The 12,524-nt window shown below is 35.6% G+C and overlaps 1 protein-coding gene across 10 annotated transcripts in view; it reads right to left on the reverse strand.

The window, feature by feature from the left end:
- The window catches only part of FAF1 (Fas associated factor 1), a 569,750-nt gene that overhangs the window by 459,786 nt on the left and 97,440 nt on the right, over positions 1-12,524 (reverse strand). For 9 of the 10 annotated variants that reach the window (XM_002750807.7, XM_078331686.1, XM_078331684.1 and 6 more), the window contains one exon: positions 3,771-3,839. The exons of the other annotated variant lie outside the window; for it this stretch is intronic. In XM_002750807.7, the coding sequence (XP_002750853.1) occupies positions 3,771-3,839 (69 nt within the window). The remainder of the gene's footprint in view (positions 1-3,770; positions 3,840-12,524) is intronic. 10 annotated transcript variants of the gene reach the window in all.

The raw sequence follows: 12,524 nt of genomic DNA on the forward strand, positions 1-12,524 counted from the left end.
CTGGGATTACAGGCACGCGCCACCATGCCCAGCTAATTTTCTGTAATTTTAGTAGAGATGGGGTTTCACCATGTTGACCAGGATGGTCTTGATCTCTTGACCTCGTGATCCACCCGCCTCAGCCTCCCAAAGTGCTGGGATTACAGGCTTGAGCCACCGCGCCCAGCTCTTGTGTTATTTTTTAAGTCCTCACTGTATCTAGCAAAAATCCGGATGCACTGTAAGCACTCAATGCTCACTGAGTGCGTTTTTTTATTAGATTTTTTTTTTCACTTCATCACAATTCCAGACTGTAGTGACTGAGATTCCTTTACATTTCCCTAGCAAAAATGTGCACAAAAACACCAAAGGAGACATCCAGGTGATATGCGCAGGAAATACAAAATACAGACATGTCCTAGGTTAAAACTCAATTAATGTAAACTATTCTGTAAAGCCTAGAAAATGCAGTGATAGTAATAATTTAGAAACACAAAATATAAGACATAAGCAAAATATAGAGAACATAGTGTAAAGTTCCTTGATGCTACTGAAAAGTTTAAACCAGTGATGAATTATTCAAAATATTTAAATTTAATTTTTTTTTTTTTTTTTTTTTTTGAGACAAGAGTTTCGCTCTTGTTACCCAGGCTGGAGTGCAATGGCGCGATCTCGGCTCACCGCAACCTCCGCCTCCTGGGTTCAGGCAATTCTCCTGCCTCAGCCTCCTGAGTAGCTGGGATTACAGGCATGCGCCACCGTACCCAGCTAATTTTTGTATTTTTAGTAGAGACGGGGTTTCACCATGTTGACCAGGATGGTCTCAATCTCTTGACCTCATGATCCACCAGCTTCAGCCTCCCAAAGTGCTGGGATTACAGGCGTGAGCCACCGCACCCGGCCTAAATTTAATTTTTAAAAAACAAAGTGGGCGCTGTATAAAAACAGGGGAAATGATAAAATGTAAACAGCAAGATTGCTACAAAGCATAGTAAATCCTTTCTTTTTTTTTTTGAGACAGAGTTTTGCTCTGTTACCCAGGCTGGAGTACAGTCGCACAATCTTATTTCACTGCAACGTCTGCCTCCCCGGTTCAAGCAATTCTCCTGCCTTAGTTTCATGAGTAGCTGGGATTGCAGGCACCCGCCACCATGCCCACCTAATTTTTTGTACTTTTATTAGAGACAGAGTTTCACCATGTTAACCAGGCTCGTCTTGAACTCCTGACCTCAGGTAATTCACCCACTTCAGCCTCCCAAAGTGCTGGGATTACAGGCATGAGCCACTGTACCGAGCCAGCACAGTAAATCTTTACTGTTAATAAAAGTGGATTATTTGTGAAGAAAAGGCAGCTGGGAGATATATCTCAAAAGAAAGCCAAAATTAAAGGTTCTGAAAGACAGCCTGATGTTTTTGCTTGGGCCTGATACAATGTATGATTGCATTTCTGCACAAATATAACACCAGTGTTTTAAACCCAAGTGTTCTTAGAATATTTTCTAAATAAATAACTCAGAAATAGTGTACCTTACCATTCAGTTATTCAACACTATCTGGGAAAAGTCTCCTTTTGCAATACTCTGCATAGGCTATACTGAGAAAATATTCACAACCAATAAGTGTTTTAACTTCAAAACTAATGGACATGAACCAATAGGAAGCAGATAAGGAAGGAACATACTTCCCTCCCAAAACTGGTAATTCCCACATTAAAGACTTGTACTCCCAGCCCACAATCACCCTTTCCTCTATTCCATATCATCCTTATAAGTACCATGCAAGAGTGGCATAGAGGAATTTTTAATCACCCCAGTAATTTCCATCAGCCTCTCCAATAGACACTCCCAAAATATACAACCAAATAAAACACAGCACTTTTTATTGAGAAAGAAAACTCAAGACAAGAAACCTGGAAGCATCATTTCAATTAAGTTGCTGCCTTTCTCCTTTCCTCTACATGGCAATCATGGAGCTGTCACCTATATCATACTTTGTTGTAGTCGAGTAACAGTGGTTAAAAATATACATTTAAAGTCAAGCTATACAAATATTTCTAAAATTTGACAAGTATGAAAACACAAAAAAAGGAAGCATTGGTTTAACAAAATAGGAAATCTCAAAAATGTACATCATTGGTAGAATTTTAAATTAGTAAAACCAATCGGAAGTCCGTTTGGTTAAAAAGTATTCAACACTCCAAAAATATGCATGTAATTTGACTCCGAAATTTAATTACAAATTTAATTTATTCCATTTCTTCTGGTAAAGAATAGGTTAAATATGTAACATGTATATGCAGGGATGTTCTCTACAGTAATTTCATAATAGCAAAATGCTGCAAATATCTTAAATGCCCAAGAAACATAGGACTAGTTGGTTAAATTATTATGTTACAGCTACACTATGAAATACTAGACAAACTTTAATGTTTGAACAGCCACAATTCAGTGAAAAATGCAGATTACAGAACAGAAGGTATAAAACAATCACTTGTATATTTTTAAAATTTTTAATCACATAATTATAGAAGATAATCTGGAATAATATACCTTAAAACTGTGCAACAATTATTATCTGAGTGATGCAATTAAAGGTAATTAATATTTTCTTTGTAAATTTTTCATCTTCTCATTTCATTACATTAGCATCATTACTTTTATAATCTGAGAAGAAAAGCTTTCCATATTGCAAGTTTAAAGAACTAGTAAGTCTACATAAAGCACACGGACATCAACAGTTAATTATGTAAGCCCATATAACATATGTGTACATATACCTACATATCCAAACTCACTTCTCTAAGTACGTGTCTTAAGTTCTGACTTTTGAAAATTAGCACTTCTTCAAAATTATATTTTAAACTTTTTTTTTTTTTAGCATTTCAAAGGCATTAAGAGATGTCTGTGTCATCATGACACAACCAATACTGCTCCAATACCATTACGCAATCCATTTTTAGTCTGCTTTGTAATAGGTGAATGTTTAGTGATATGCTTTGCCTTGCCTTTTGAGTTATTGCCAGAAAAGAAAGAAAAAACTAAGCCACCTCTATAATATACTGCCTGAAGTTTGTAAGGAAAACCACAGCAGAATGTAACTACTTTAACAGCTTTAGGGCCGGGCACGGTGGCTCAAGCCTGTAATCCCAGCACTTTGGGAGGCCGAGGTGGGTGGATCACGAGGTCGAGAGATCGAGACCAACCTGGTCAACATGGTGAAACCCCGTCTCTACTAAAAATACAAAAAATTAGCTGGGCATGGTGGCGCGTGCCTGTAATCCCAGCTACTCAGGAGGCTGAGGCAGGAGAATTGCCTGAACCCAGGAGGCGGAGGTTGCGGTGAGCCGAGATCGCGCCATTGCACTCCAGCCTGGGCAACAAGAGCGAAACTCCATCTCAAAAAAAAAAAAACAGCTTTAGAAAGGATTAATTACCAGTGAAGGCCCCAGAAGTGAGGGGTAAACATCAAATAAATTATTCAGTCAGACAAGTCTGACCCTTCTCTCCTTTCAAGCATCTCCACCAAAATACCACATAGGAAGATGAACCATAATACACAGTAAAATAAGAGAACAACTTTAAAAGTCATTTAAATTATCTAAGTATTCACAAAAATTTAATACTGAGCTAAATATAAACTTCATATAAAAGGTATAGCATTTAGAATTTATTAATTCAGCTTAGAGTTATAGATGAGCTATGGTATCCTGGACCCATGTGTGAAAAAATATTAAAGACATTTAAGAATTCATAAAATTTAATTACTGGTCAGAGAAAGAAAAAAGTACTTACCACTAAGTCCCAATTATTTTGTTCAAGCAATGTAATAGCTTCATCAATGTTTTCAATGCCAGTACATGCCTGGAAACAAAGTAAATAAGCATTTTACATATAATTTTAGAAATGGGGAGGTAAATCAGACTTAAAAATGTAAATAGCATGACATGTAATTTAAATTCAAATAGGTATATGAATAAAGTCAAACACTAAACGTTTAGCAACTCTAAGCATTTGACATATCTGTGGACATTATTAATTACAAAGTAAATTTACACTGCTCTAAAGAAAATAAAGCAACAAAAGAAAGCGCATTTAAAACTTGAGCTTTGACACCCAAGATGATCTCTCATTACCAAGAGCAACTTTTATTCAAATGATTCTGATGGACATCCACCTGTAAAACAAATTAATTTCAACTCATAACTTGTACTTTATATAAAAACTAACTGAAAATGTCTAACAGACCTAAAGTAAAATATAAACCAATAAAAATTCTAGATCTCTGCTGTCTGATAGCTACTACCAGCCACTCTCTGGTAACCACTAGATATATGTAGCTAATGAATCCTTGAAATGTGGCTCAATTGAGTTAAGATGTGCTGTAAGTACAAAATATACATCAGGTAAGACTTAGCACAAAAATTAAAAATGTAAGCTATCTCATTAATAATTTTTCCTTAGAATACATGTGGAAATGGAAATGCTTGACAAACTGGCTTAAATAAAACATAATGTTAAAATTAATTTCACACATTTCTTTTTACCCTTTTAACATAAATATTTTAAAAATTTTAACTACATATATGAAATTATATTTCTGGTACTGTTCTTAAAAAAAATATAGGAACACATACTTGTGACCAGACAAGGCAAACGTTAATTAGATAAAACAGGAAAAGCACAACTCAAAACTATGATAAAATTGACTTTATTAAAATTAATTACTACTGCTCTTTTTTTTTTTTAGACAGAGTCTCACTCTGTCACCTAGGCTAAAATGCAATGGCACCATCTTTGCGGACTGCAACCTCCACCTCCTGAGTTCAAGCAATTCTCCTGCCTCCTGAATAGCTGAGACTACAGGCACACACCATCACACCCAGCTAATTTTTGTATTTTTAGTAGAGACAGGGTTTCACTATGTTGGTCAAGCTGGTCTTGAACAACTGACCTCAGGTAATCTGTCCACCTTGGCCTCCGAAAATGCTGGGATTACAGGCATGAGCCATCGTGCTCAGCCAACTACTGCTCTTTGAAAGACATGGTTAAGAAAAGGCAATCACAGACTTGGAAAAAAATAGCTGCAAAATATATGTCTAACCGAGGATTTGTAAACAGAATATAAGAATTCATAAAACTAATATAATATATATATATATAATTTTTTTTAAGAGACAGGGCATCACTACATTGTCCAAGCTAGAGTGCAGTGGCACAAACACAGCTCACTATAGCCTCGACCTCCTGTGCTCAGGCAATGATCCCACCTCAGCCTCCCAAGTAGCGGGGACCACAGGTACATGATGCCACACTCAGCTAATTTTTTTTCATTTTTTGAAGAGATAGCATTGTTCAGGCCCATCTCAAACTCTTGGGCTCAAGCAATCATCTTGGCTCAGCTTCCCAAATTGTTGGGATTACAGGTGTGAGACACTGCACTTGACCTAAAACTAAATTATTTAAAACAAAGTATTTTAACAGAAAAGTCACCAAAAAGATATACAGATAATGAGTTAAGCACATGAAAACATGCTTGACATCATAAGTCATTAGGGAAATGCAAAACACAGAGAGATACCACTTCCACATGTTAGAGTATTAAAATCCCAAATACTGACAGTACCAAGGGGTGGTGAGGATGCAGAAGAACTGGAACTCTCCTACATTGATCAGGATGCAAAATTATATAGCCACTTGGGAAGAGTTTGGCAATTTCTTAGAAAGTTATGACCCAAAAATCCCACTCTTAGGTATTTCTCCAAAAGATATGAGTATTTTAGCTCACATGAAAACCTATATATGAATTTTTATAGCAGCTTTATTCTATTAAAAACAAAAAACACCCCAAATGTCCTTTAACTGTACATCTGAAAAGCAAACTACTCAGAAACAAAAATGAACTACTGACAACACAAAATAACATATAGTATATAGCCTTGTTTAGGCTATAGACTATATGTTTCCACTTGTATGACATTCTGAAAAAGACAAAATTATGAGAACTGAAATGTAAATGATTGGCAGGAATGTGGATGAGACTAAGGACTAATGATGAAAGGGCAGCAAAAGGGAATTTGAGGGCACAGTGGAACACTTTTGATTCTGGATATCATATAAAACTAAGGCAAACAAGTAAAACAGTGGCAAAAAATGCAATCTTCATTTTCAGATAAATGAGGGTAATCCAACAGCTCCCAAATACTTATAAGAGCTATAAAGAACAGTTACAATAGGGCGAATATGCACAGAAGAGAACAGAAGAATCACAAGGAGTGCACAGAGAGCCCAACAGCAATAAATATAAAAAAGCACAAGAAAAATACACTTCCTCAGTGTTGTCAACAAAAATGGAGGAGTAGCTAGTTCTAAGATGGAGTGTAGTCCAAGGTAGAGTAGGTAATCTGTTCCTCCACAGAAACACTAAAAAACTGAGCAAAAACCTTCAGAATCAAGCGTGTCAGAGCTCTGGAAAATAGTCAAGAAATCAACTTGCAAGGTCTTTTAAGCTGACTGATGGCACCATGGACACTATGGTAACCTCTGTGACCTGCACAGACACTGCAGATGAATTCCTGGAACTAGAAAGTGTTAAGTAACTGGAAGACCATGAAAAGGGGAAGAATAATCAACCCCTGCAGCGTTATTGTGGAATACTATACAGCCATGAAGATAGCTACATCATGTCCTTTGCAGCACCATGGATTAAGCTGGAAGCCATAATCCTAAGCAAATTAATGCAGAAAGAAAAAAGCCACACACCACATTTTCTCACTTATAACTGAGAGCTAAACATTGGGTACTCATGGACAGAAAGATAGCAACAATAAAAGTGCACTGCTAGAATGGGGAGAAAGGCAAGGGTTGACTATTTTGTTACTATGTTGAGTACCTGAGTGACAAGATCATTCATACCCCAAACATCACACAACATACCCAGGTTATAAATTTCTATCTGTACCCCCGAATCTAAAACAAAAGTAGAAAAACAAAACATTAGTAAACCACAGCTTAAAAACAAGAGACTGCTATGGATTGAATATCAACATCCTCCTCAAAATTTACATGGTGATATCCTAAACTCCACGATGCTGGTATTTGGGTATGAGGTCTTTGAGCGGTAACCTCAAAGGTTACTAGATGAGGTTATAAAGGTAGAACCTTCATGATAGGATTAGTACCCTTACATGGATGAATCCGGAGGCAATTATCCTTAGTGAAATGATCCCAAAACAGAAAGTCAAGAACCTATGTTCTTATTTGTGAGAGTTAAACAGTGGGTACACGGAAACATACAGAGTAGAATGACAGACACTGGAGACTCCAAAATATGGCAGGGTAGGAGGGGAAAAGGGACAAAATGCTACTTAACAGGTACAATGTACACTATTTAGGTGATAGGTCACTAAAAGCCCAAACTTTACCACTACACAATATATCCATGTAACTCAACTGCACTTGTACTCCTAAGTCAATAAAAATAAAAAGTTATTAAAAAAAAAAAAAGATTAATGCCCTTGTAAGAAGAGATACCAAAGAACTTGTTTCAACTTGAAAGACTTTAAGAAAAAAAAAAAAATTGCTGTCTCTCTCGCCATTGTATCAGGTGATAACACAGTAAGAAGTCAGCCATCTGCAAGTCAGGAAGAGAGCCCTCACCAGAAACTGACCATGCTGGTACCTTGAGGACAGACCATCAGCAAAGAACTACAAGAACATAAATGTCTTTTGTTGAAGCCAACTAGACTATGGTATTTTGTTATGATGAACAAGTAGACTAAGACAGAAACCACCTGTGACAAAGAAAACTAAGTTAAAAAAATAGTTTAGAAGTCATTAAACAAACAATTGCAACCCACAGAAAGCAACAACAACAACAAAAAAAAAACATGAGAATGAAGACCAATCTAAGTTCCAGAGATATATGTTTTAAATGCCCATTTAAATATATGTATAGAGAGAAGCAACAAAGTACGTGGCCCACTCAAGGGAGAAATTAACAGAAGCTATCCCTGAGGAAAAACAGATGTCAGACTCAGTAGACAGTCTATCAATCATCATTTTAAACATGCTCAAAGAGCTAAAAATCATGAACAAAAATCTAAAAGAAACCAGAGGAACAAAGTATCAAAAATAGAGAATGTTGGATAGAGAGTAGAATGACGGTAACTAGCAGCTGCCATGGGCAGTGGGCAGAGGAGAATAAAGACAAGATAGTTAATGGGTACAAAAAGAGTTTGGTTTTTTTTTTAATACTAGAGAAATAAGATCTAGTATTTGTTAGCACAACAGAGTGACTGTACCTCAGATCTCAACCCTAACATTGAACGTAAATGGCCTAAATGCTCCACTTAAAATATACAGAATGACAGAATGGATACAAATTCACGAACCAATTATCTGTTGTCTTCAAGAGACTCGCCTAACAGGTAAAGACTCATAGAAACTAAAGGTAAAGGGATGGACGAAGATATTCCAGACATATGGACACCAAAAGTAAGCTATCCTTGTACCAGACAAAACAAACTTTAAAGCAACAGTTAAAAAAGACAAAGAGGGACATTATACAACAATAAAGGGACTAGTCCAACAGGAAAATATCACAATGCTAAATATATACACACCTAACACTGAGATGGATGGCAACACAGTAACAGCAGGAGACTTCAATATTCCACTGACAGCACTAGACAGGTATCAAGACAGAAAGTCAACAAAGAAACAATGGACTTAAACTATACCCTACAACAAATGGACTCAATAGATGTTTACAGAATATTCTACCCAACAACTGCAGAATATACATTCTATTCATCAGTACAGAGAACATTCTCCAAGACAGACCATATGGTAGGCCACAAAATGATTTTCAATCAATTTAAAAAAACGGAAATTACATCAAATACTGTCAGACCACAGTGGAATAAAATTGGAAATCGCTCCAAAAGAAAGCCTCGAAACCATGCAAATACATGGAAACTAAATAATTTGCTCCTGAATGATCTTTGGGTCAACAATGAAATCAAGATAGAAACTAAAAAATTCTTTGAATTGAACAATAGTGATATAACCTATCAAAACCTCTGGGATACAGCAAAAGTGGTAATAAGAGGAAAGTTCATACCATCAAAAAGTCTCAAAGAGCACAGATAAGACAATCTAAGGTCACACCTAAAGAAATTAGAGAAACAAGAAGAAAACAAACCCAAACCCAGCAGAAAAAAAAGGAAATAACCAAGGTCAGAGTAGAACTAAATGAAATTGAGACAAACAAACAAAAATACAAAAGATATATGAAACGAAAAGCTGGTTCTTTGAAAAGATGAACAAAATGAACAGATCATTACCTAGATGAACCAAAAGAAAAGATCAAACTAAGTTCAATTACAAATGAAAGGGGAGATATTACAACTGATACTAACCAAATCCAACTGCAGATCAAAAAGAGAATCTGCCCTGATCAAATGAGTTTCATACCAGGAATGCCAGGATGGTTTAACATACACAAGTCAGTAAACGTCATACACCACATAAAATTAAAAACAAAAAAATCACATGATCATCTCAAGAGATTCAGAAAAAGCAGTTGACAAAATCCAGCATCCCTCTGTGATTAAAACACTCAGCAAAATCAGCAATAGAAAGGACATACCTTAAGGTAATAAAACCCATTAATCACAAACCCTCAGCTAACATTATACTGAAGTTCCAGGAAAAGCTGAAAGCATTCCCCGAGAACTGGAACAAGACAAGGATGCCCACTTTCACAACCTTCTATTAAACATAGTACTAGAAGTGCTAGCCAGAGGAATCAGATAAGAGACAGAATTAAAGGGCATCCAAATCAGTAAAGAGCAAGTCAAACTGTTGCTGTCTGCTAATGATATAATTGTATACCTAGGAAACAGTTAAAGACTCATCCAAAAAGCTCCTAGATATGATAAATGAATTTAGTTTTAGTTTCAGGATACAAAATCCAATATACAAATCAGTAGCACCCGCTATATGCTAACAGTGACCAAGCTGAGAATCAGATTGAGAACTCAATCTCTTTTAAAACAGCTGCAAATAATAGTAATAACAAAAACACCACCACCACTTAGGAATATACTTAACCAAGGAGGTGAAAGATGTCTACAAAACACTGCTGAAAGAAATCATAGATGATCCAAATGGACACATCCCATACTCATGGATGGGTAAAATCAACATTGGGAAGATGACCATACTGCCAAAAACAATCTGCAACTTCAATGCAATTGCCATCAACATACCATCATCATTCTTCACAGATCTAGCAAAAACAATCCTAAAATTCATATGAAACTGAAAATGTGCCAATACAGCCAAACTAAGACTAAACAAAAAGAACAAATCTGGAGGGATCACATTACCGAACTTCAAACTATACTACAAGGCTATGGTCACCAAAACATCACAGTATTAGCATAAAAATAGGCATATAGACCAATGGAACAGAATACAGAACAGAAATAAAGCCAAATACTTACAGCCAACTAATTTTGAACAAAGCAAACAAAAACATAAAGTGGGGAAAGAACACTCTATTCAACAAATGATGCTGGGATAACTGGCTAACCACATAAGAATGAAACTGGATTCTCATCTCTCACCTTATTAAAACTCAACTCAGCATGGAACAAAGACTTAAATCTAAGACCTAAAACCATACAAGTCTAGAAGATAACACCGGAAAAACTATTGTGGACATTGGCTTAGGAAAAGACTTCATAACCAAGAACACAAAAGCAAATGCAACAAAATCCAAGATAAATAGGTGACACTAATCTTAAAACCTTCTGCAAATTAAAAGAAACAATCAGCAGTGTAAACAGACAACCCACAGAGTGGGAAAAAATCTTGGCAAACTATGCATCCAACAAAGAACTAATACCCTGAATCTACAAGGAACTCAAACAAAACAGCAAGAAAAAAAAAAAATCCTATCAAAAATGGGGCTAAGGATATGAATAGACAATTCTCAAAAGAAGATATACAAATGGCAAAAAAAAAAAAAAAAAAAAAAAACATGAAAAAATGCTCAACATCACTAATGATCAGGCAAATGCAAATCAAAACCACAATGTGATACTATGTTACTCTTGCAAGGATGGCCTTAATCAAAATCTAAAAGTAGGTCCACCATTTTATCCAGCAATCCCATTCCTAGGTATCTACCCAGAGGAAAAGAAGTCATTAAGACACTTGCACAACATGTTTATAGCAGCACAATTCACAATTACAAAAATATGGAACCAGTCTAAATTTCCATCAATCAATGAGTGAATAAAGAAAATGTGGTATATATATTCCACGGAATACTACCCAGCCATAAAAAGGAAGAAAATAATGGCATTTGCAGCAACCAAGATGGAGTTGGAGACCATCATGAGTAAAGTAACTCAGGAATGGAAAGGCAAACATTGTATGTTCTCAGTTTTAGTGGGAGCTAAGCTATGAGAATGCAAAGGCCTAAGAATGATACAATGGACTTTGGGGACTTGAGGGGAAGGGTGGGCGTGGGGTGAGGGATAAAAGACTACACAATGGGAATAGTGTACAGTGCTCAGGTGATGGGATCACCAAAATCTCAGAAATCACCACTAAAGAAAAAGTTATCCATGTAACCAAATAACACCTCTTCCCCAAAAACTACTGAATTTTTTTAAAAAGATAAAATTAAAAAATGTAAAAACAAATTTTTTTAACTACTAGTGTTTAATTATTTTCTCTATTTTTTATTTCACTTATTTCTGGATTCACCTTTATTTCCTTCTTTCCACTTATTTGGCATAAGTTGCTCTTCCAGCTTCTTAAGGTGGAAGTATAGAGCAACAATTTTGATCCCTTCTTCCCTTCTGATGTAATCATTTACAGCTGCAAATTTACCTCTAGTCACTGCTGTAGCCACATCTCACAAATTTTTATATTGTTTTCATTATCACTCAGTTCAAAGGTTTTTCTAAAGTTTTCCTCATGATCTGTTTTTTGGCCGATGTTTTATATTTGGAAGAATGTTACTTAATTCCTAACACTTAGGGGTTTTCCAAACATCTTTCTGTTATTCGTTTCTAATTTAATTCCATTGTGGATGTATAATTTTATCTGTATCATTTCTGTCCTTAAAAGTTTATGAAGAGTTAATAGCTCAATAATTTGTATTGCCTACTGTTTCATATGCACATAAATATGCATTCTACCTGTTATTGTGTACAATTGCCATTTACTCTATTGGAATTAAGTCTAGTTATTGATATTACTGTTCAAATTATCTGTATCTTTACTGATTCTACTTGTTCTATTAATTACTGAGAGAGAACTGTGAAAATCTCCACTTGTACCTGTGGATTTGTCTATATCCGCTTTCAGTTTTGCTAATTTTTGCTTGTTATAATGAGTGTATACAAATTTGAAGTGTTAACTTCTTGAAAAATTGATTCTCTTGTGATTATGTTTCTTTTATCTTTGGTAATATGTCTTGTACTAAAGTCTATTTAGTCTGGTATTAATACTGTCATCTAGCTTTTC

This window comes from Callithrix jacchus, chromosome 7 (genome assembly GCF_049354715.1).
Source record: "Callithrix jacchus isolate 240 chromosome 7, calJac240_pri, whole genome shotgun sequence".
Taxonomy (NCBI): Eukaryota; Metazoa; Chordata; class Mammalia; order Primates; family Cebidae; genus Callithrix; species Callithrix jacchus.